This window comes from Caretta caretta, chromosome 1, assembly GCF_965140235.1.
Source record: "Caretta caretta isolate rCarCar2 chromosome 1, rCarCar1.hap1, whole genome shotgun sequence".
In the NCBI taxonomy this organism is placed as follows: Eukaryota; Metazoa; Chordata; order Testudines; family Cheloniidae; genus Caretta; species Caretta caretta.
This window is the reverse complement of record NC_134206.1, coordinates 28,222,422-28,247,742: the sequence shown is the minus strand read 5'-3', so window position 1 is coordinate 28,247,742 and position 25,321 is coordinate 28,222,422. Positions and strand designations below refer to the sequence as shown.

General features: G+C 43.2%; 1 protein-coding gene across 2 annotated transcripts in view; it reads left to right on the top strand.

Moving 5' to 3' along the window:
- The window catches only part of LOC125633599 (high-affinity choline transporter 1-like), a 32,220-nt gene extending 7,441 nt beyond the window's left edge, over window positions 1-24,779 (top strand). For both annotated transcript variants that reach the window (XM_075126753.1, XM_048843113.2), the window contains 6 exons: window positions 6,060-6,215; window positions 8,958-9,106; window positions 13,982-14,125; window positions 16,238-16,391; window positions 21,070-21,287; window positions 23,905-24,779. In XM_075126753.1, the coding sequence (XP_074982854.1) occupies window positions 6,060-6,215; window positions 8,958-9,106; window positions 13,982-14,125; window positions 16,238-16,391; window positions 21,070-21,287; window positions 23,905-24,438 (1,355 nt within the window). In that variant the 3' untranslated portion in view covers window positions 24,439-24,779. The remainder of the gene's footprint in view (window positions 1-6,059; window positions 6,216-8,957; window positions 9,107-13,981; window positions 14,126-16,237; window positions 16,392-21,069; window positions 21,288-23,904) is intronic.
- Window positions 24,780-25,321: the final 542 nt, after the last annotated feature.

Here is a 25,321-nt window from a genome sequence, read left to right as displayed (position 1 = left end):
TTTACCAGTGAAAGAGCCTCAGACAGTAATATCCTTAACCTCTATTTATTAACAATCATCAAAACAAAATGCACATGCTAAGCATACAATGCTCACCACTCCCAGTAATGCAGATGAGCTTTTTCTGCTGGCTAGTCAAGATCAGGTCATCCGGGGACTCCAGGTTCTGCACGATATGGTTGCCAGGGTGTTGAGGTCTGGCAGCTCTGATCTTGGGCTGTGTCCTGGAGTTGGTTCCCAAGAGTTTCCTTTTGGACCCCAGTTTATATAGTGAATGAAACTTGAGTTCTGCTTAGCTATACCTTAAGCAATCATTTTACTGAAGTATTACAAAATAATTCTTTGACCAATCCTAATACATTGTGAAACAATTCTCCACCCAAGTCATGCCCCACCACTTTAGTTGATTTACACCTTGCAAAATTAGTTACGTAACAGACGGAAACAATCAAAGAACCAGACAGAGACCATGCAGATAAACAACAGAGAAGTAGGGACTATCAAGGCAAAACAATAAAGTAGAGATTTCACAACCACAACTGTTGACACAGGATTCCTTGCCAGACAGAATGCTATTAAACAAAGTTTTCTTTAAACATCTTAAGATCTGTTTTTTTATCTGGTGATGGTGGCTACTATTAGGACAGGATATCATCCGTAACAGCCCAATATTATATTATTTTAATGTAATTTAGACAGAATGTGAGGATGTGACGTTCTGCTTCTTGGCTCATGGCTGCTGCTCTCCTATTGTGGCTGCAGAAAAAGGCCTCAGACCTTTCACTGGGGCCTCAGGATCTACCTTGATACTATTGGGCTGTCATCATCCTGATCCTGAAAGGCTACGAGAGCAGACTTGGCCACAGAAAGAACCAGATGAAATTACCACCTCCACCAGTTTAGTCTAAATCCTGACCACCACCACCTGGGTTTTGAGATTTGGGTTCCTGCCATCATCCATCTCCCTCATATGTTATTTTCCCTCTCTATCTTGTTTCTTCTCTGGACTATCTTTCTCATTCTACCTTCTGTCTAATAAGAGTCTGGCATAGCCAGCCAAAACAACTCTACCTTTTGAAACTGCTGTGAGCCTGTGATCAGAGGCAGCTTAACGCAACGGCTTTAGACAGCCTGACAGAGGTACAAGTTTGCCAGGTCTGAGTGACTGATAAGACCATGTGCTGGACCTGTGTTAGTCTACAAGGGAAGCTACTTGTGAAAGTCAGCATCAGAGACAGAAGCTGCATTTTTTCTCTTTGCTATTCTTGTCTCTCCCCTTTTGTGTGTTTGTCTTATACTTGGTTTCAGTGTTGTAACTGCTTTTCCTTCTTTTTCTATGTTTTTAATAAAAGATTTAAAAATGGTTAATGGTGGTTGTTATAGTGGAAACAAGCCAGCTAAACCTGAATATCTGAACTGCACATAACTATTTAATGTTGTAACACTGAACAAAGGTTTTATTAATATTTTATCCCTTATTGGGCCCCGACACTATCCTATCAGCACACCAGATACCAGAGTCCAAATCAGAATGTGAAGGTTCTACTCATTTGTGCCTGATCCCATTGAAGCCAATGGAAAGACTCTCATTGACTTCAATGAGTGTTGGATTAGACCCAGCAACCTATTACTTATGAAGCCCTAGCCTTGTTCCCCTCAACTCAGTGACAAAACTCCCATTGACTTCCAAGATGCAAGACCATCATCTTAAATGATTATTATTGAGGTCTTTGCTCAGTACGTACTCAGACACAGTCCTACTGAAGTCAATGGAAGCTTTCTGCAGGAAGGAATTCAAGACTTTGTCCGTTATCTGTTAGCATTTATATAGCATCGACAGCATGCTTGGCACTTCAGACAGAAAATAGGCCCCTTGCTCTGGGGAGCTTACACTGTAAATAGATGGCCATAACAGATGAAGGAAATGGCAAAAGAGGGTGGAACAGCAAGGAGGATAAGCATTCATCTTTGTGATTCCAAGGTTGTCTTTGTTGTCCTCTAATAAGAGAAAGATTAGGGCTTGGTCCACACTACACAGTTAGGTCAATATAGCTATGGAAGTATCTTCACTTAAATTTGACTCGGAGGGAAGAGTGCCACCTACTGCATTTGGTATGAACAGTTTCTTCTACAATCCTGCACTCTCATGCAAAATTAACTCGGCCAGACAAAGATGGGTTTACACATGCTTGAGGGAGCTGAGCTAAGAAATGTGCCTCCCTGTGGTAGGTGGGAGCCTCTTGAGACTACGGTTTGGGTTGCTTGCGTTTCTGGAACTGACAGATTCCTTCCGCTGCTTGGGGTATACAAGATTTTGTCCAAAAAAAGAGTTCCTTTCCCCCTCTCTGAGGGCAGGGAGGAACAAAGTAAAGACAAGAAAAAGAAAAAATAGATGCTCAGTCTCTTGGGCAGTCTCTCTGCCACCCCTCTGGGTCCCAGGTTGTCTATAGGCTTTTAATCATCCTGATCAGAGTTAGAATCCTTCCTTAGATGCCCCGCCCCCTTTTGGTGACACCTGATCTGTACCTAGTCCAGGCAGTCTCAGGGCTGTCTCAGTCAGTGACTGTCTCCCTCTTCGCTGATCTATCTCTGTAATCAGCTGTCTGAGGCACTGCAGGTTCCCCAGTTAACTGCCTCTTCCTGTGGCAGGCTTCCCCTTTCCCTCCCCCACCAGGCACAGGAAGCCTTGGAGGTGCATCTAGATAGTGCTGGCCAGGCCCAGTGGAGTTTGTTAGCTTCCTCCTTGATAGGGAAAGGGTGTGCCCCTTCACGTAGCCCACCACTCAAGTTGGGAGGGTGGTCTTGGGGAGGGCTGCCTCCATCTCCGACTTCCCGTGGGAAAAAAAAACCAGCGTTAGCATGGGCCTTTCCCACCTGGTGTTGCTCCCTGAAGCTATAGTGCTGTAGCACGAGGTACCATCACATCATACACAGTTCAAGTCTTTCATGCTATGGAACCAGCATAGAGGAGCGTGATTCATGATCAAGGAGAAGGGGCTGCCCAGCTGGTAATACCTCAGGAAATCCATGGCCTGCTTAATTGGTAGCACCTCTTTTTCAATAATCGAGTAGCCTTTTCTCTATGGAATAGCTTCAGTGCATCAGCTGGGAGGTGTAGTTAGTCCCTTGAGCTGAGCTGATTTCCCTAGGGAAATCCCATGCATCAGAAGAGGTTCAGGAGCTCTAGGTCTATCACTGTAGCTTTCACAGAGTGAAGGGGAACAGCCTCTGGGGAGCTGGTCACATAGTCAACAATTACTAATATGTACTGGTGCCCCGGTGTGATCCTTTCCGGGGCCCAACTATGTCCATTCCAATTCTTTCAAAGAGTCTCTCAATCAAGGGCAAAGGGACCACAGGGAGCCCCCTTGCTGCTGGACAACTGGCACTCAGGGCAGTAGGAACAGTATTCTCTCACCTCCTGACACACGCCCAACCAGTAGAATCGAGCTAGTACTCATGATAGTGTTTTCTGTCTTCCCAGGTGTCCAGCACATGGGAGGTTGTGTTCAGACTGCAATACTGTCCAGTGATACTTGCGTGGCACCACCAGCTGGGCCCTTCTTACCCCATTCGTGGATCTCTTTCAACTCAGTAGAGGTGCTCTTTCTCATGGATACTGCTTGACCCTCTGATGCGCCATTATTTCCCCATTTATAAATGCCAATTGGTCATATGCCCGGACAATTGGCTATGTGTGTACGATTGTTTTTTTGTTCCTGAACAAAATTCCTGCCTTGTAGGAGCACTTCCTTTTCCAGGCTGATAACCTCTTCCTTCTCTGCAGAGATTGACAAGCATGTTGCTTGTGATGTTCCTTCTTCAGGGATCTTCCAATTCCCCAAGGTTTACCAGCCTTGAGAGTCACTCTGCAACAACTGAGCCAGAACCCCATTCACTGGGCAGACCCGTACAGTAACAACTTGCCAAAAAATGGCCACTCCTGGCCTTTGATTACAAAGTAGGCCAATGTCTGGGCCAGGACTACACTTATCACCTTAGAACATGTCCACAGGGTCAGCTGGGGTATGTTTTCACATTGCCATGTATACACTGTGAGTGAATTGACTTTCTGGGGGATGTCGTCGCCTACAGCGAGTCTTGGAACGCTTTTCCCTTGGATCATCACCAGCACTGTCAACTTGAGGGGTACCATTTTCTGCGTACTGGTTTCTGCAGTCCAGAACCCTGGTCATACTCACATTCATTAAGAGAGAATCCTTTCTTTATGTGTCCTGTCTGTCCAGAAGAGTAGCAAGTTACTCAGGGGCACTGACAGTATCTGTTCTAGCTGAAGGAGAACTTGGCCATGGAGTAGTGGCCGGCCTCTGTTCTGCAGGTCCTGCTTCAGCTGCTTGAGATGACTGATGGTCCCACTGGCAGTGTCATGTCCGAGCTAGACCCCCTTGTTCCTCACAGTCTTCCCATGGTCTAATGGCTGGTCTGATCATCCTGGAGGACATCTCCAAAGGTGGACCCCCCTCAGAGTGGGTGTTACCACTTTGAGGTTGCCTTCACAGGTTTCTTTCAAACCTATCCTGTGTGGCATCAAGGTCTTGATGAATTCTGTCTCTAACAGCCCTTTTGGCCTCTAGAAAACTCTCCATTAACCATACCATATCTGACAAAGTCCCAGGTCATGGTATAGTTCCCACTCTCTGCCTTTTGCTGCAACAGCCTTACAAATTATTTGATCACAATTCACTTAGCAACCTGAGCCCCAGACCTTTCTTCTGGGTGGAGCCGCTTCCAACAGTATTCCTTCAAACACTGAGCTACGACCCAGGGTCTAGCCCCCTTGGGAGGGTTTCAGACCTAAAAGATAAACAGTGAGTTTCCCTGGAAATGTCTAAAAGGCCAGATTTTACCTGTTTATAGTCCTAGTCTGCTCCAAGTCCAAGTTATGGAAGGCTGCCTGTGCTGGTCTTGTCAAGTATAGAGCCAAAAATCAAAGACCACTGCTCAGGGAGCCACCAGGAAGCTCGTGCTACTTTCTCAAAGTTAATTTAAAAGGCCCCAGCGTCATTGTCTGGCCCCATCTTGTTTAGCTTCATGGGTATTGGTGGGGGTACCCACTATGGCACTACTGTGCCCTGCAGGGACTCCTGAGGAGTGCAGTGTTGGCACAATACATTGTGTCATCTTCTTGTGGAACTCCTGCTGCTGGGTCATCAACTCCCTCAGCAGCAGTTGCCGTTGTGTTGTGTGAATTTGCTCATGGGTGGTCCATTGTTGCTGAGTTGCTTGCTGCTGCTGCATCTCCGCTAGCCACTTACACCACTGTTCAGGTTCCATCTTGTTCAGAGCTACTGAGCTCTGTCTCCCTCCATGGGCTTTTTCTCCCCTTGTATCAGGCATAAGCTGCCCGCATTCTCCAACACTTGTGGTGGATGGAGGCACCTTGAGTCCCCACAGTTTGGGTTGCTTCCATATCTAACACTCACATATGCCCTCTCAGTACCATTATGGAAAATCTGAAAAAATTCTGGCTTGGACTCAACTTTAACCTCTTGCCATGTTTGGTTTCTACACACACACAAAACAATGGTTTTCTGTGCTTCTGAACTGGTCTTTCATCTCTATTCTGAAATAAAGTCAATGTAATGATGGGCTTAATGTAAAAACAACAACAACTTGGTAATAGTGACCCATGAATGTTTTGGGGAGGAGAGATGAAACCATCCAATTTTTATTAGGAAGACATTAGTGAAAGGATATGATATAATGTATATCTCTTAGTTTTAATGCTGACGTCCTCCAGAAAGACAAGATAGTTCTGATCAGGAGATATTCTATGCATAATTAAATGCATAATTTAAATGTATTAAAAATCATAGAACTAACATGAAGTTTGCAGTCACCATATTGTTCACTCTGCCTGTTATATCTCTTTTCCTACCCTGTGTCTGTCTTGTCTATTTAGATTATAAGCTCTTTGGGGCTGGGACTGTCTATTACTCTGTGTCTGTACAGCTCCTAGCACAATGGGGCCCCATTCTTGTTTGGTTAGTAGGCAATAACTAAAATAATAATTTACCTTGTCATTTGATTTTTGCTAGGGGGCCTCTTCTTTGTAAAGCCAATGCGATCCAAAAGCTATGTAACAATGATGGATCCCCTCCAAGAAACCTATGGGAACACTATGGGAACCCTTCTCTTTCTTCCAACATTGATAGGAGATGTATTTTGGTTTGCAGCTATTCTTTCTGCTTTAGGTAAGTATATATCTTATACATATACTCATTCAGAATAGATTTCTTTTTCCCCTTGCATCATGTAGCTTTTTTTAAGAGTCAGTAGTTTCTGGATCCTTTTAGTATTTGTACAGATACACCGAAATTTGAACAGAACGCAACAGTTAAACCATAATAGGGAAATAAGCAATAAAAATCTGCACAAAAGAGCCATAGAACTATTATTATGTAACTGTAAGCTGTAAGATCTGAACTACTGCTGCAGAGTGTTTGGACTATTACTGCAGAGAGAACACTGTAGTGTTTTATTTAATATAAGGGTGGCGTTAGTTTTGTTCTAGTACTGGGCAGCGGTTCCCCGAGGGCAAGGGTGACAAACACCTAGATTTGTAGCCCTCATGTTTGCAAAGGAAACTTTCACCGTGACCTAGGACAGAGCAAACTTTTCCCATCAGAACAGTTTTTTGTCCAATGGAAAATTCGGTCTTCGACTAAACAAAAATGATCATGTAGAGTGAGAGGAAGAGAGGCGGGGGAAAGGAGGACTGAGAAGGAAGAGTGACAAGGGGTAGAAATAGCAGCGATGTTAAAGGTAGAATATTCTCCCCCTCGGTGATGCTGAATGTGACGAAAAGGTACTGAACAAATTATGATAAAAACTAAACATTTAGCTACTACATACTTCCACCCTGTGCAAATCTGCCATTGACATCAGTGGGAAATCCATTTGTGCTAAATTTATACCCCCGCCACAGAGCATGATAATAAAGGGAAACTTGCTTTCTCCTCAAAGGGATAGCTAGTACACAACAGGAAGTCCATTACATGCAGCTGAACTCTTGACTGCTACAGCATGGGTGTGGCCTAAATGGCCTAAATCTGTCCATGGATCCACTGGTGAAGAAGCCCCATGAGGAAGAGAGAAGCAGAGACAAAATGACACAGAGAAGCAGAGAGGGAAAAGCAGAGAAACAGCCTTGCTCTTGACACACTGGCCATTGGGAAAGAAAGGGGAAGCTGTGGCAGCAGTCTTAATAAGGAAGAGCAAATGAGGTAGGACAAAAGAGGGAAGAGAAGGACTGAAGGTGAGTGAAGGGAATAGAAAAGGAGAGTGACTGAGAGGGATATAAAGTGGAGAGCTAAAGAAATGAGCAGGGGGTCTTGAGGAAGAAATAGGAGAGACAGAGAAAGAGTGAAAGAGGTGGGCACAGGTACAGAAAGATGGGGAAGAGGAGAGACAGAAGATGAGAGCGACGGGGGAAGTGTCATAGAAGGAAATAGAAAAATTGAGATGTAGAAAAGAATGAAATTGGGAGATGGAAAAATGGAAATGGTTTGTTGGGGTGTTTTTTCTGAGAAGACTTGTAAAGAGAGTTTTCAGAGACAGGCAATGAGAATGATTAAAGGCCAGGCAAAACTTCCACGTGAAGAGAGAATAAAAAAATTGTTTACTCTAAATTGGAAGGGAATAAAATGGGACATGATAAAAACTAACAAAATAATGAGTGGCCCAAAGAAGGTAGTTTAAGAACTTCTATTTACTCTCTCCATAATACAGGAGGAATGGGATGTTCAATGAAATTGCAAGACAGCAAATGTAATACTGATAATAGGAAATACTTTTACACAATGCACATTTAAGCTGTGGTACTCATTGTCATAAGGTATCACTGAGGCCTAGAGTTTACCAGGATTCAGAAAACGATTAGATATTTATATGGATAACAAATATATCCACAGTTATGCTAGTAAAGAGTTTTTTTTTTCCAAAAAGAACAAAAGTTTGAATAGGATAAGCCTTCATACTGCAAAACATAAGCCAACCTCTAACTGGCAGTGTTAAGGAGCTTTCTGTATGAATAAGATATTCCACAATTTCAAGTTTTCTTCCTCCTTCCTCTGAAGCATCTGGTACTGGCCACTGTCAGAGGCAGAATACTGGGTAGGATGGAGCACTGTTCTGACATAGTTCGGCAATTCTTATGTTCCTAGGAAACCCAGACAGAATGACCAGATTTAGAGTCTGGAGATTTAGTTGGGGGAGGAGAAAGTATGTGGATGTTGTATGGTTGGGAAGTGTGGAATACTGAGGATATATTTTACCAAAGATTTTTTTTCTGGGTTAAAGCCACTTTACACATCACCTCTGACTGTTACACATTGGTAAGTGGGAGTAAGTGAGTTTGAAGGAGCCTAGAGAAGTTTAAGCTGGTGTAACTTACACACTGACAGAGCTGGAAGATAGGACTGTAGCAAGAAAACCAACTCACAGGAGGATGTAACTTAAGTATGCCTCTTCTTACTTTAACTCACACTTTTCCAGCCTCTGGGTGAATAAATGACACCAATTTAGACCTCCTTAAACTCCTTTACACCATCTCAAGTGTCATTTCTGAAACTAGTCCTTGGTGTTTCCACTCACAGAGGAATCGAAAGGGAAACTGAACATTGAGACTGGGGAAGATTAGTTGCGCTGCTTGAGGCTAGCCAAACTTTAGTACTGACTGAACTGTAAAAGTGGAATGTTCACAAAAACCATTTAAAATAAAGGCATTTAAAATAAAATTTTTAAAATTGTATAATAATTTCTGCCCATTAGATGCATGAAGATTCCTTGCATCAAGTTTTGGTTTATAACAGGAATATTGATTGCAGTTCTGTGACCGGTATGGTGCCAACTGTGTAATTATAGTGTGTGTATGTATGTATATATGTTTGTGTGTGTGTGTGAGTAGATATATATAAAGCTGTTTTTTTTTACAGGGGCTACAATGAGTGTGATCTTGGATATCAGAGGATATTTAGCTATCATCATTTCAGCATGTACTGTTACACTCTATACTTTACTGGGAGGACTATACTCAGTTGCGTACACTGATGTGATACAGCTGGTTTTTATGATGGTCAGCCTGGTAAGGCCTATACACTTCTGTGATTTTAGATTGAAGTGTAGAAGAGGTAAAGCACAAGAAACCTGTTTATGTAGAGAAGGGGCTTCTTTATTATTTCCTGATCTCATTATTGCATGGTTAATAACAATCTAAGGAAAACCATTAAAAAGCAACCTTTGCTCTAAAGGCAGTTATATACAGGATGTGAAACAAAGCAGTTCTGTAGTCATAAAACCAATGTCATTTTACTGACCATTTAAATGCAGCCACTTCTGGGGTGGATGGCAGTAACTGTTTAACAGCACATACGCACACCACACAACAGTTTAGGAGAAGAAGAGAAAATACCAGATATAACTGAAACTATAGAGCATTTAGTTTGATTGTACTAATTGCCCCACTTGGAATCGACCCAGTCACTGGAGCTAACACTGCTACTATTGTGAAATTGCCATAAAATCCTTAATGACCATAGAGTATGGTGACAACCTTAGTTTTACATCTCATCTGAAAAATGACGCCCTGCAGCAGCACAAAAACCCTGGAAGGCCGTACTGCAGCTATCAATTGACTGGGGTGTGGGGACTGGGGGGGGGGGGGGTCGGAGAGCCACCTATTGAATTCCCAGAAAACAGCTGGAGATTGAATCCAAACAGAGGGAAATAGTTGAAGCAAGTTCATGCTCCTTTGGGAAAAAACAGCTGACTCACATACAGTCCATGAAAGATTCTCTGATTTACACAGTATAAATCTGGAGTAATCCCACTGAAAATACTCTGAATTTACACCTACAAAATCCAGAGCAGAATTTGGCCTCATAGATTTATGAGTGTCACTAAGATCAGAATCTAACCCACAGTCTCAGCCCCAAGGATCTTTCAGTATGTCTAATTAAGACAAACACTTCATTGGTTTACAAGAGGAATTACAAAGCAGCATAAATGATATGTAAAACCCTTCATGAGTCTTGGAGCGAGCACAGGGTGAACAATAATTCTTTTATGAGGCTGTAGTGTTGTAGTTTCTAGGTCAATTCATCAAAAGACCAAATTTCCCAAGTCCTTCCAAGTGCCTTCCCCAGTAGCTTATTTTAAATCCAGAATGTGCAAGAGTGCCAGAAACCACCTCAAAGTCAGAACTTATTAGAAAACAATTCTTTCCACAAAGCTGGAACATGCCATTTTCTAAATGTCTGTGTTAAAACAGCAACAGGTTTCTCAAGCAATACACTATTCAGACTCACAAAAACCTCAATTCCACCTTCTCTCCAAATCACTGTTAAACTGAATAACAGTTTAAAAATATAAATATATTTAATAACTTAAGGGGGAAATATCTTCAGAGAATATTTTAGGTATTTTTTTTAAAGATTCAAAGTTCAGATTAAGGTTACACTTGTGGGAAGAACCATGCACGTGTTGGAAAATTTGGAAATGCTCATTTCAGGTACCCAAAGTTAGGTGAAAGTTTAAAGAAAACAGTCCTTGCCCAGTAGTGCTTAAAAACAACTCAATTCCATAAGCACGTCTAACTTTACTCGCGTGAGTGACACCATTAATTTCAATTAGATTTATGCACATGCTTAAGTGTTTGTAGGACCGGTACCTAACTTCCCAGTCCTACACTGAGTTCTATGTGGGAGGATCCCTGCATCCACATAGAGCTCCAGTGAAATCCATGGATCTGTAGGAAGGCAAGGGGTCTGCGTAGGATGTGGGTTTCAGAGCACAGTCCTACAAACACTTATATGAAGTACTCAGGCAAGCAGTCCAATGGGACTAATTCACACACATAAGTATTTGTAGGATGGAGCCTTTACTGGACATCCAAAACAATCCCAACAGAATGAGCAGTGGGGGATGACTGTCAGAGTGTTGCACTTTAATTTGCAATAAACGGGTCTGTAACTGCACTTCTAAATTAGATGGGCTGAAATTAAAACTATTTAAATCAAAAACAGTGTTTAGTCTTAGCATATTAGAAAAAGATCATGATGATTATGACTGTGTATCCACTCTGGATCCAACACCACCGATCACTGGAACTCTGTCTTTGAAGGGTCAGATTACTGCACAAATTTCTTAAAACAGTTCCCCCTCCCCCCATATTTTAGAGAGACAGGGAGTGTCTACACAAGCTCTCCTTATGCCAGGATTATTATGAGTATTCTGAGTGGAAGAGGATGCATTCCCTAAGTAGTAAATAAGACACTAAAACTCACACAACCTACAGTTCCCGACCCCAGATCCCTTCCACAGAATGCTCCTCCAAGGCTCAACCTGGGAGCGACTCACCAAGCTCTGCAGAATATTAACTCCTGCAGCCTGACTTTCCTCTCTCTGACACCAGCTGTATGCCAATGTAACTCCATGGAGCTCATCCTGATTTACAGGGATGTGAGATGAGCTTCAGGTTGCATGGGTTTTGGAAGAGCTAGGTTTAGGACACAGCAGCTGCATCCCTTCTCCTGGCTGTAGTTTTTCAGGTGCAGAGATAGCATAAGCCAGGGTCTGGCACCTGTGTTTTTGTTCAGACTGTTTTATTCGAATATCACAAACAAAATAGTCACTAGGGAATTCAGGCAGGGAGATCCACACAGGCCAAAGTGGGGAAACTTTAGTCTTCAGTTTGTCTTTCCTTAAATGTTGCAAGCCTGATATGACCCAAGGGAGGGACTTTATTTGAACTCTGCAAGGCTTCATTACTGCAGTTCTCCAACTGCTTTTATGGAACAGCATGGGCCCCCTCTGGTGGCTAGGTTAACACTAGTCACTTAACCGGCAGCTGAGTCTAATGTCATCCAGAACATGGCTATAAACAAAACAGCTGTCTTCAAAATAGGGTGACCAGATGTCCCGATTTTATAGGGACAGTTCTGAAATTTGGGGCTTTTTCTTATATAGGTGCCTATTAACCCCCATCCCAATTTTTCACACTTGCTATCTGGTCACCCTACTTCAAAAGGTGTTAGCCATTTAGGCACGATTGATTTTTTCATCCAGAATGGGTGCTCAAGGTGGGGTGAGAAAAGCAAGAGGCACTAGGAACCGCTGGGTGCCAGAAGCACACTCACACATGGCTAGAAATAACTGCTGCACTTGTGTCCAGAGAGCTCAAGGAGAGTGCAGGCTACCACCCACATCAGCACCAGCCTCTCCGAAAGGGGCAGGACAGACAATGTCCTCACCCTATCTATGCCAGCCAGCAGAGACGCTCCCCTCCGTGGGGAGTGTGGTATTATTCTTGAGGCCCAGAGAGCTTTATATTTAACATGACATTATTACTTAAACACTTAAAACACAGCAACAAGATCCTGCTATAAGTGACAGCCAGCCACAGCTTGTTCTGGCCTGGCAGTCTGGAATTCTGCTTTCCAAAATGGAGGATGACCTTTGGTCTCTGCTGCCACACCCCACACCCTTACAGCACAGTCACAGCTGTTCCCCACTGGGAGGGCACTATGTACCAGGGGCGTAGCCACAAGTGGGCCTGGGTGGGCCACAGCCATCCAGGCCCATCCCCTCCAGCCTGGCTCTGCTCCAGCCCCAGCACTTGCCCCATTCCCCCCACCTGCCAACACTCCAGCTGGGGGGTGGGGTCCGGGTGCAGGGGCTTGTCCCACTCTGCCTGCCCGGCGCTCCAGCGGGGGAGTGGGGTTGGGGGCTTGCCCTGCTCCACCCTACTGCCTGGCACTCCAGTTGGGGAATGGGGTCAGGCACTTGCCCCTCTCTGCCTGCCTGGTGCTCCAGCCGGAGAGCAGGGTTGGGGTGCAAGGGCTTGCCCATCCACCCAAAGTCGGGGCCCACCCAAGAGTCCCTTCCTGGCTACGCCATTGCTATATACAGTAGTACAACATAAAGGGGAGTGTACCAGTGACACTGCTCTCAGTCTTTTATTCTACAGGGTTTGTGTCTTCACATCGCCACCTCCATGAGCCTTATAGCCAAAGCTGAGCTCTTAAAGATTTAGGGCAAAAGTAAACCTTCAGTTTTTAGGTATGTTCAGGACAGCAGCCTCATGTGCAAATCTGTGAAGAGGGTCAGGGCACTGCTCTCTAATTGAATGAGTCACATCCAGGATTCTCAAGGGGGAAAGTGCTTGCTGTACCTTTAGAAGGCTCTCTGAGTTATAACAGTGTTGAGTTGCCTGTTTTCCCCACTGAAATAGATACTGGTAATTGCATCATCACTGCTTAATCACCATCATTATTCAAGAGGCTGCATGATTAATATTTCAGCCGCTGTTTTGTTAGAGCCAAATGGGATAGATTCCATTTGATTTGCCACTGGCTGTTCCCAGCCCCATAGCAGTGTATTCCGTCAAGAAGCTGAGATAAACTGCACTGGATATGACTACATGGAGTCAGGACTAGGCGAGGCTATGCCTTAGAACACAGCACAACACCCACAGGACCCGTGCAGCAGTCTTTCTGCAGATCTATAGAAAAGCTCAGGTATAGGGAAGAGTCCTCGACATGCTTCCCCACTTCAACCAGCTTTAGGGCTGGTTTGTAGCACCACAGCAATGCAAAGCAACTTCTCTATACAAAACCAGCCACTTTATAAAATGACAAGGACAGAGTACCCATGTGAGCTGTATAAAAAGAGCTATCGAAAACAAGACAGAAGTTTAAATGGAAAGGTTAAACAGGACTAGTTTATTTCCCCCTTCTCAGCCTCAGTCTACTCACAACCATCATCCTTAACATTAGAAAAATCCCATATAAGAGCTTAAAGGTGGGAGGCAATTTCAGATTTCTGTGGAATGCCAAGATTTCGTGGTGGTATGGTCTGGGGAGGGGGAATTTCAGGTTTATAGGGAAAACAGAACAGTTACAAATGTTGTCTGGTGTACATTATCCTTTTGTACTGATAATTGTTTTCATGCTAAACATAGTGGACTTGTGTGCCATTTGCACTGCTGAACTCTGCAACTGAAAGCATTTATTATACTGCTGTTAATGAATTCTATCAAGTACCATGGATTGGCAAACTAGAAACAGAGTATTTTGGAAGATGGTTAGACGAACTTCTGTATGTGGTAAGAGCTTCTTTTTTCCATCCTTTCCTTCTAATAGTTCACCTGGAGTGACAGTAAAAGCAAAGCACCTTTTTATAAACCCACTAGTACAGACTGAGTTTCACACGATAGAATACAGGGAGAAAGACACTTCAGAATTTCAGATATTTTTATGAATGCATCTTTATTATGGTTAAGGCTAAGATTTTGTCCCGGATATTTTTAGTAAAAGTTACAGACAGGTCACAGGCAAAAAAGAAAAATTCACAGAAGATGTGACCTGTTGCCGTGACCTATCCGTGACTTTTACTTAAAATATCCAGGACAAAATGGGGACCTGCGGGTCCCCACACCGCCTGAAGCGGGGCAGCTGCTTGGGGCTAGGAGCTACCTGCAGCAGCTGGGGGCTACGGGGTACCCCTGCCACCTGCAGCTCCAGGGGTCCCGCACTGCCTGTGGCAGCTGGGAGGTGCCCAGGCCTCCATGCAAGGTTTAAAAATCTGAAATGCCGTAGGCACTGACTTACCCTCTGCCCCGTGGGTGCTCGACCCCTCCCCCCACCACCCCTGGCCCTGCCCCCTGCTTGCCCCTGCACCACCCTCACCCCACCCCAATTCCACCCCCTTCCCCCAAGTCCCCGCCCCTGCCCCGCCTCTTTACCATCTCTTCCCCCAAGCGCGCCACGTCCCCACTCCTCCCCCTCCCTCCCAGAAAGTCCTAAGCGCCACCAAACAGCTGTTAGGTGGCGGGCGGGAAGCACTGGGAGAGGGAAGAGTTGGACGCGGCACTCGGGCGGGAGATGAGGAGCGGGGGCAGAGGGAGCTTAGCTGCTGGTGGGTGCGGAGCACCTGCTAATTCTTCCCCATGAGTGCTCCAGCCCCTCAGCACCCATAGAGTTGGTGCCTATGTGAAATGTCATCAAAAATTGTAGTTTTGTTTTTGAATACAGGTTTTTTTGTACACAATTCTACATTTGTACGTTCAACTTTCATGATAAAGATATTGCACTACAGTACTTGTATTAGGTGAACTGAAAAATACTATTTGTTTTTTTACAGTGCAAATATTTGTAATAAAAATAAACATAAAGTGAGCACTGTACACTTTGTATTCTGTGTTGTAATTGAAATCAATATTTTTGAAAATGTAGAAAACATCCAAAAATATTCCACTAAATGGTCATTCTATTATTAACAGCGTGATTAATTGTGCGATTAGTCACAATTAATATTTTAATCACACGATTAATCGTGATTCATTTTTTTAAATTGCTTGACAGACCTAATAATAAACATTAATAATACTGTCTGAGGAACAGGGTGCTCTTATTGCTGTGACTTGTGTCCTGCCTCAGCCCATCCCTCTCCAGGAAGTTTGTTACTCTTGGCTTGTGTTTAAATCTAGATTGTAAGGTCTTAGGGTTGGGCCAGTCTTATTATTTGTCCTGTGTACTGGGTGCTGTAAAAATAATAAATGACAACAAAGGAGTTCCTATGCCAAAGACACCCTGAGTGCCTGACAGGGAAACTCCTGCTGCTTTTCCCACAAAAACAGTGGAACAAGGGCAGCTCTGCTACAGAATGAAGGAAGCCTAATGAATGAAGGAGCATACACCCCTGTGGGCTATAAAGCCTGGTTCTGCATGGGATCTTTCCTGGCTGCAGTGGAAAGGGATGGGGTTAGGAGAGAGACAAGCCCAGAGAGGAGTGGGGGCCAAGATAATGGATGCCACAGATCTACCAATCACCCTCCCCTGCAAAAGGACAGAGTGACAGGCAGAAGGAATATTACCAACCCACAGCTTTCAGTAGCAGCAGTAACCCCAGAATGACTACTGTCTGGAGGGAGGAACTGCCTTCATGAGGATAGGTTTGCCCCGAATCACAGGTGTCATTTCAGAAAAATTCAGGGGAGAGGGGTCGAAGTTGCGTCAGCATGTAGAACATTATATGTGATTATATTATATCCTGCAAAGTTGGGAGGGAGGGAGACAAAGAGCGGAAGACATAATGGAGTATACAGACCTATGAAAATTTTGGTGGGGGAGGGAGCAAATGAAGGTCTACAGCAAACGTCACTCCAGCCTCTAATAATGATGCATGAATTATTTTTAATGGTTTACCTTCTTTTCAGGCTCTTGGAAGTATTCCATGGCAGATCTATTTCCAAAGAGTCCTCGCGGCCTCCTCATCCAGACAAGCAAGGCTCACTTCTTATTTTGCAGGGTTTGGATGTGTTTTCATGGTCATTCCATCTGTTCTTATTGGCGCAGTTGCTGCTTCTACAGGTAACACAAAAGCTGTTTCTTTCCATTAGCACCCTGAGGCCATGACCAATGGCCTGTTTCGCTAGGCGCTGTACACACACACACACGTCCGTGTCCCCAAAATCTTGCTGTCTATACGTATGAGGCACAAATGATGGATACAACAAACAAATGGGGAAGAAAAAGTAAACAGTGACATAATGAATAGCAAAGTAAATATCAATCTCACTGTAACAGGCATCTTCCCTCTCCGACATGGAGATGCAGTGTCTGCCTCAGTTTCCCAATACGTGGTGATCTCCTTTTAGCTGGCTGGAAGGAGGTCTCAGAGAGCCCTGTTGTCAAAATTAAAAATATTCCAGGATACAAAAGTCACAAAGAAGAGTCCAAACAAAATGGAAAAATCCAAATCTTCCAGACAGCCTTTTTGGCTTTCTTTCCAGGGCCTTCTCCTTGGTTGCAGAGGTTCCCATCTCCTATAGGTGGCACCATAAAGAAATTCCATCATCTAGTGCAGTCTTCAGCCCAGGCTTCCTCAACCACTAAGGGTAAAGTCTACTCAGCCATTAAACACCTGCGACTGGCCCAGGTCAACTGATTTGGGCTCCCGGGGCTTGCGTTGCGAGGCTGTAAAACTGTTCTGTAGATGTTCAGGTTTGGACTGGAGCCTGATCTCTGGGACCCTGTGAGGGGGGAGGATCCAGCCTAGGCTCCAGCCTGATCCCAAACATCTACACAGCAATTTTTAGCTCCACAGCCAGAGCCCTATGAGCCTGAGTCAGCTGACCCGAGCCAGCCATGGCCAGGCCAGCCGCAGCCATGCCACAAGTCTTTTATTCCAGTGTAGATGTACCTTAAGCTGCTGTGCACTGCATTAAAATCCCTACCCTGCTTCACTTTTTTCCAGACACTTCCCACCTTGGCCCATCTCATCCTAGGCCTTCTGAAATGTCTTCAGCAGACACCCTCCCAGGTTTCTTCCCTGGCTCCCTCTCAAGAAGGAATCACACCACCTTGATCCCAGCCCATGAAGAGCTTCCTTATGCTTCTGCTTGCCTGGGCCTTCTGTCCACTCTGAGGAAAGCATTATAGCTATCACCAAGCATTCAAAAACCATGAGTCATGCTCCAAAAATCATGGGACTGGTTTAAAAATCATGAGATTTTAAAAAAAGGTTTCTTTGCCTTCTGGTTTCTGAGCCTTAAGGCTTGGGTCACGTTTTCAAACTTTTCTCCATGACCATATGGCTAGAAATGAACTTTTAGTTTTTAAATGAAAGTTGAGTTTCTACACGAAGCCAGGGCTTTAAGAAAATCACCCAATCCTGTGAAACTTGTGATAAAATCGCAAGAATTGGTAGCACTGCGAAAGGCTGCCTCTTATAGTCTCTTTCTTTCCCATCATGCATTGCAGCCTGGCCTACAACTCCTAGAAGACATAATGTCAGGCAGCTGTAGGCTAGAACATGGAACAGGGCAGGCTGGACCCAGGCCTGCTATCCTCAGTCTCAAAATTCTTTCTACCCCTAAGATCATTCTTTCCACTCTGGAAGTTATATTTTCCTCATTAATTTTCCAGATATGGTTAAATAGGCAATACTCTGGTACAAAGAGGTTTGTTTGTTTTAATCCCTAGTCATATATAATGAGGACTAGATCCTCAGCTGGTGTAAATCTGTGTAGCTCACACCAATTTACAATAGCTGAGGAACAGTCCCTCAGAATTAAAAAAAAAAGAAAGCTCATTGCAATATTAGGCTTACAGAGTTACAGTCACAGAGATTCAAAATGTCAGCGTTGCCAACTCTCATGCAATCTCAGCAGGGAAAAGAATGGTGTCAAGGCTGATTCCCCACTCTGGCACTTCGAGTGCAGAAGGTGGAGGCCCACACGGATTCTAAAAATTAATACTGGGCACTGCAGGCTTGTATTAAACTCCCAAGGTTACAGCTTCTCTTTGACCTTGGATGGGTAGATGCTGCCACCACCCAAGTGCAAAAAACAAAACAAAAAACCAACCCCTTTAGACCCAGGGCGCACTTGGGAATTCCTCCCTATGAGGTACCCTCAAGCCCTTTCACCTCCACTCCGGGAAAGAGCTGAGAAAGAAACAAAGGAAATCAGCTGTTGCCACCAGCTAATTAAACAACGTGCACAAACCTCTTAGGACACAAAAACCCAATCCTGTTGTTTAAAAAGGTAAATTTTATTAAAAACCAAAAGAAAGAAAATACATCTGGAACTTAGGCTATTGCTAGATTTAAAAAGAGCAAATATAATAATTAAGCATCAAGAATGGTTTTCTTGAGGTCCAGCTTAATGGTTACAAGCAAAACAAAAGCATTTGGGGGTTAGCACAGAGGAGTCCACAAGCCATAAAGAAATAAAAGAGATAAATCTAATCACATCTTTCTAGACATTTTCTGATCTACTTACATATCTGGGGTTTCAAATGAGTAGTTTCTAGGTATGATCTAGTGATTTTCATACCTGGCCCACAGCTTTTTACAGCATAGCTACAGCCCTGTCTCTGCTCTGTCCCCTCTCTCTAGAGAACAACAACAGACAGAAAAAGGGAAAGTTTTTTCCCAATTTTAAAACGTTCTAGCCCTCCCATTGGCTCTTTTAGTCAGGTCCCCACTTCCTTGCTTTACCTGTAAAGGGTTAAAAAAGCCCATAGGTAAAAGAAAGTAGAGAACAGCTACTAACAGGGATTTTATAGCTAACTGGCTGGCTGGGTGTCCGTAAAAGAGAGCTATCCCACCCCACCCCCCCTTCACTTATCACAAATGGCCTCAAGGTTAAACCATAAGAAACTCAGAAAATCTGAGCTTTGTTCCCAGTTCTGCCACAAACATCCTGTGTGATCTTGGACAAGTCACTTAATCCCTGTGCCTCAGTTTCCCATTTGAAAAATCAGGATATTACTACTTCTCTACCTCAGAAAACTATTGAGATGATAAACTTGTTGGTGTTAGTGAGGTGCTCAGATACTACGTTGATGGGGCCTAAATATCTATAGTATGTAGACAGGGGCTGTCATAACCCTTCTTCTGCCTGTGCATCCCCAAATTGCATTGACTTTTGTTTGTAAACCAACTGATTTGATGAAGTTCTTGTTTTACGACATTCCAAATAGTAGATTGTGTGCCCACAGTTTGTACTGCATAGTGGGTAGACATGAATGCATATATAAATTCCTAATGTAATGCTTCTCTATTTGTAAGCTTTTGTACATATGATGTTGCACCTGATCTGCCTGGTAGAATGTTTTAATTTGCAATTGCCTGTTCATGCAGTACAAGCCTTTGAAATATTATAGAAATTAGCTTTTTAGTTTAGTGATGCTTATACATAGGTCAGTACAAAAATGTCAGTTCTGATGCTAACATAGATCTAATTTATATCTTCTGTAGCACAAATCTGTGTACTTGTACAAAATGAAAAATGGTGGTGGTGGTAATGCTAACAATATACTTTGGGAATTTTACCTCTACAGAGAAGTTACAGTATATGAAGACCTCAAGGACACAAGCCCCTTAAAACGTACTTGAAAGAACAGGACTTGCCACAAATTTGGAAAATGTGTTGTTTGTCAAGAAAATCAAAAGAATGCAAAACTACCAAAAGCTACCAGTGCTGAACAGAATTCGGTGATTCTGGCAGCAGAAGCCAGGAGAGATTAATTGTATGGATGACTACTGGCTGAGTTTTTTAGGTTAGATTAAATTAGACGAAGGTTTCTAACCATCAGAGGAGTGAAGTTTTGGAATAGCCTTCCAAAGGAAGCAGTGGGGGCAAAAGACCTATCTGACTTGATAAGTTTATGGAGGAGATGGTATGATGGGATAACATGATTTTGGCAATTAATTGATCTTTAACTATTCATGATAAATAGGCCCAATGGCCTGTGATGGGATGCTAGATGGGGTGGGATCTGAGTTACTACAGAGAATTCTTTCCTGGGTATCTGGCTGGTGAATCTAGTCCACATGCTCAGGGTTTAGCTGATCGCCATATTTGGGGTTGGGAAGGAATTTTCCTCCAGGGCAGATTGGAAGAGGCCCTGGAGGTTTTTCGCCTTCCTCTGTAGCATGGGGCACGGGTCACTTGCTGGAGGATTGTCTGCTCCTTGAAGTCTTTAAACCACAATTTGAGGACTTCAATGGCTCAGACATAGGTGAGAGGTTTTTCGCAGGAGTGGGTGGGTGAGATTCTGTGGCCTGCCTTGTGCAGGAGGTCAGACTAGATGATCATAATGGTCCCTTCTGACCTTAATATCTATAAATCTATGAATCTTCCTTCTATGCTGTGCTTTGAATTATTTTCCTTCAGATGAACGTTCTGGTGTTTTTCAAGGTTGAATTTCATTTAATTTTTTCTTCCATTTTCATAACCCCCAAACCACAGACCTCAAAGCATGATGAAGCTTAGAAAGTTTTGGTGGATTTCTGACAATTTAGAGATCTTACAGAGCCCAGGAATGCTGACAGTGTTCCTAATGATCTTTCCCTTCAGAGTTATTGATTGTTTCAGGGGAAATAAGTATGTCTTACTGCACCTTGCAGGGAAAAATAAAAGGTCAAGATCAATGCGGAATTCACTGTTAGTTACTTCAACACAGAAGAGAGTAAAGGAATGAAAAATTAACACAGCAAATCCAAAACTCCCTGTTAATTAATGTTCTTTTCTCTTTTAAGACTGGAATCAGACAAGCTATGGTCTGCCAACCCCTAATGAAAGAGGGGAGTCCAGCATGATATTACCCATAGTTCTGCAGTATCTTTGCCCAACGTATGTTTCCGTTGCTGGCTTAGGAGCCATTGCTGCTGCTGTCATGTCTTCTGCAGATTCAGCCCTTCTATCAGCCAGCTCCATGCTAGCTCACAACATCTACAGGAAAATTCTTAGGAAAAAGGTGAGGAGTCTTTGTGAGCCGCTGACACCATGAATCACATACGGAAAGTTATGGAAGGTTTTTAAACTACTCCTTTGTATGCCCCCAGGAGATTTCTCAAGGCGAATGTTGCTGTAAAATGCTGTCATTGGGCTCTAGACATGGGATGGAATCACTGCAGAGGGCAGACTTTGAACTAGTCATTTAGCAAATGAAAAAGCTGTGCATCTATTTCATAGCCTCAAATGAAGTCAAATAGAACAGCAAAAAGCCCTTGGCAAAGCACTTCAAAGCACTCATGCAGCATATTAGAGAGCCGAAGGCGCTTTTTGGCTCCTCTCTAACTATTGTTCCATTTGTTAAAGTGGTTTTGTTTCATTATTAATGACTCCAGAAAGAGAAACCTGGCCTTCCCAACAAACTTAAGATGCTCTCATGTGACACAGAGGAGGCAAGAAAACTTCAGAAATTGGAACTAAAAAAAGTGACAGAGAAGTTTTCTAGCTGGGGACAGGATGATTTAGTTGGGGATTGGTCCTGCTTTGAGCAGGGGGTTGGACTAGATGACCTCCTGAGGTACCTTCCAACCCTGATATTCTATGATTCTATGACAGCACTTCAGTGCTGGTGAAATGATTTATCTATAAAGTTTGTAAATCACACTGATATCCTGTGATTTAAAGGTATGTAGTAAAGATAAGACAGGAAATTGAATTTCTTGGGGTCTGTACTTTGTTACTTGGTGGCCTGAGCTTTTTATTTAAACTCTGGCAAATACATTGTGTTATGACAAAGGAAAAACTAGGAGGCCAAGATTAATGCACAAGGTGACTGTATCCTAGAAATGGGTATTATTAGTCTTATTTGTATAAGATGTGTAGCTAGGTTTTCAATATCAAGCTGCTTTAGAAAAATATATCACTAATTTGACTGGGCAAGTAACCCTCCAGAATTAACAGGCTGGTCTGATTTTCCTGAAAGGTTGTTCTCACTTCATTACTAAATCAAAATGGCTGCTAAAACAATGGGGCCTAGATTGTGCACCTTTTACTCATGCTAGTGAGCACTTGCTCACACGAGTAGTCACAGTGAAGTCAATATCAATATCTTGAACTGCTGAAATCAAGAGACTGCATGGGAATCTCAGCTTTCTTTTAAACAAAAGTTTCTAATCCTCACAGTGATGGAGAAAAACTTGAAAAGGTGGAGTACATATTGAAGGTTTAGACATGAGAATGTAAATAAAAACAACCCAAAATTTATTTATATTTTTAGATCTCGTGATGGGGGGGGAGGGGGCTGACTCGTGATTTTTCAGGGCTTGGGGTTGGTAATTGTGTCTGCCAAGGCAAGCACAACCACATTCAGGGCCTGTAGTGCTCCACTGAAGTCAGTGGCAAAACTCACCAGGCTATTTTAAATAGATTTGGCCCAAATCATCATCTCCATGGGGGATGGGGATGGAAACCGTACATGTTCCTCACTTGGGGGAGTTCTGTTTCAAACAGCAGTACCTCAAAGCACACCACAGAACAGCGAAGAGAGTCCCATGGCCTGTCTATGCTACAGAGCGTTTGCAGGCATAGACATGCTGACAAAGCCCCCTACTGGAAACACAGCATATGCCAGCAAAAGGAGTTCTGTCAGCATAGCTACCCCCCACCTCCCTGAACAACATCAGCTCTGCCAAAAAAAAAAGCACTCTTGTCAGCACAGTTGCATCCACATAGGAGGCTTCGCTGGCATAACTATGTCAGCTGGAGTGTGTGATTTTTTTCATACTCCTACCTGACATAGCTGTCTTGGCAACACTTTGTAGTATTGGCCAAGTTAGCGTAACTTACACACTGAGAATTCCAGAAGGTGAAAATTATAGTTGCTTACACTCTCTTAGGTATTTTCATTTAGAATTGCCTCTGATTTCATCCCACATAATCTATCCCAGCATGAGGCCCACCAGCGGGACTTAAAAGCAACTCAGAAAAGCTCTTTAGTGCAAAAGTTAAAACCTACCCTCACTTCTGTAAACATTTCTTAAATTTACCCATTTTTAATATGGAAAATTCCTTACCACAGACAAATAATACAAATGTAAAATCTGTAAGGATCAATATTATTAGTTTGGTGAAACATATGAATTCTGACCTGGTTTGATACTACAGTTAATGTCCTGGCCTCTCCACTTGCATGCCTCAGTTTTTGGGAGCTCAGTTTTGCGGACATATTGTGTGATGTAATGTGGCAAGGAGCTGAACACCTGCAGCTCCCATTGGTTTCGAATGCAGCTGTAGATGGTCCAAACCTCTGGAAATCAGGCTCTGGTGTCTAAAGTTGGGCACCCAAAATTCAAGGCCACTTTAACTAATGTGCTGGCCTCAGTCATTAATCAACAGTACAACTAATAAAGTTCCTCCTTTATTTTAAGTGGCAGAGGTGCGGGCTTTGGTGCTGAAAGGCCTGAGTTCAAACACTACTGGCAAGGCAGGGGCTGTTACACAAGCACTAGAGTGCACTGTTATAACAGTGCCAGCATCTATTAATAAACTCCTCTGACTTTTGTAACCTTGAGATCTAATTCAGGGTGAGATTAAAAATGAGCCAATGATGATTTCTACAACAATACTCTCTTATTTTACAGGCTACGGAGAAAGAAGTCGTCTGTATAATGAAGGTCTCCATGGTGGTTTTTGGGGCAGCAGCTGCAGGCCTGGCTTTCCTTTCTAACTCTGTTTATGATCTGTGGTTCCTGAGTGGTGAGCTGGTGTACGCCCTTCTCTTTCCCCAGCTCTGCTGCGTGCTTTTCATTCCCAACACCAACACATATGGCTCAGCTGCTGGATTCCTCTTCGGGTTCCTGTTAAGACTGCTGGCAGGGGAGCCTTCCCTGAAAATCTCCCCTATTATTCACTACCCAGGTTGCTCTCTTGTGGATGGGGTCTACATTCAGCTGTTCCCCTTTAAAACCTTCACCATGCTTCTCTCTTTGGGGACTATCATTGCTGTTTCATACCTGGTGGCGTTTTTGTTTAAGAGAAATATCCTCCCTCACAGGTGGGATGTTTGCAGCGTAATAAAAGAAAGGGAGGCTTCTGTTCCACTCCCTGAGATAGACGAACAAGCGGGCTTACAAATAAATATAGTTTATATTAATCCTATTGAAATACATACTTAATATTGTGTACTTCATAATATGGGCTACGGTATTTTTCATTACATGCTGAGTTATTTTTATTCATGATTATTTATAATATCCCCCTAGAAAGCTGGAAGCTGAAATCTCTTTTCTGATTAACATTGTTTCTTTAGTTATACAGACATATATTGGTTTGTTATTATAAGATTGAACGTTTGCCATGAAACTGAACCTAAACCCCAAAGCCAAACAAATCCACATTTGGGGAGAGTTTGAGATGTGGATCTGAACTTTGGGACTGGTCTCTGTCTTTATAATAGATTAAACCAAATCAATTGAGCCAACATTTAAAACTAATAAAGGATTTTTTTTTTCCACAACCACAGAATTAACATGTGGAATCGCTGCCACAAGCTATCACTGAGGCCACAAGCTAAAAAAAAGATTCAGAGAAGGATTAGAAGTTTATAAAGCTAAAGAAAGAAATCCACAGTTCTATTAGACAGGGTTTTCTTTAAAGAAGGTCATAAATCAACCACTAACTGATGGGAGTTGGGAATAAACTGCCCTATGGGCATGTTATTTCATAACTGTCTATTATGGGGGTTTTTGCACTTTCCTCTGACAAATCTGGTGCTGGTCTCTGTTAGAGACAGGAGGACACCGGACTATATGGACCTCAGTTGTGAGCCCATACTGCAATCCTATGTTATTATGTAAAAGGTGTGTCAAAAACAGCCACATGAAGAATATTTTGAAAGGCAGGGATTTTGCCCTTTCAGTAAAAAAGAGTAGAAGTCATTCATTTTGGCTGCATAATAATGAAAATGAAGAATTTGAACTCAGTTCATTTTTCCCTCTAGTATCCAACTTTGAAAAATGTACAAACAATTACAAGCTTTAAGAGATGCATATATGTTTT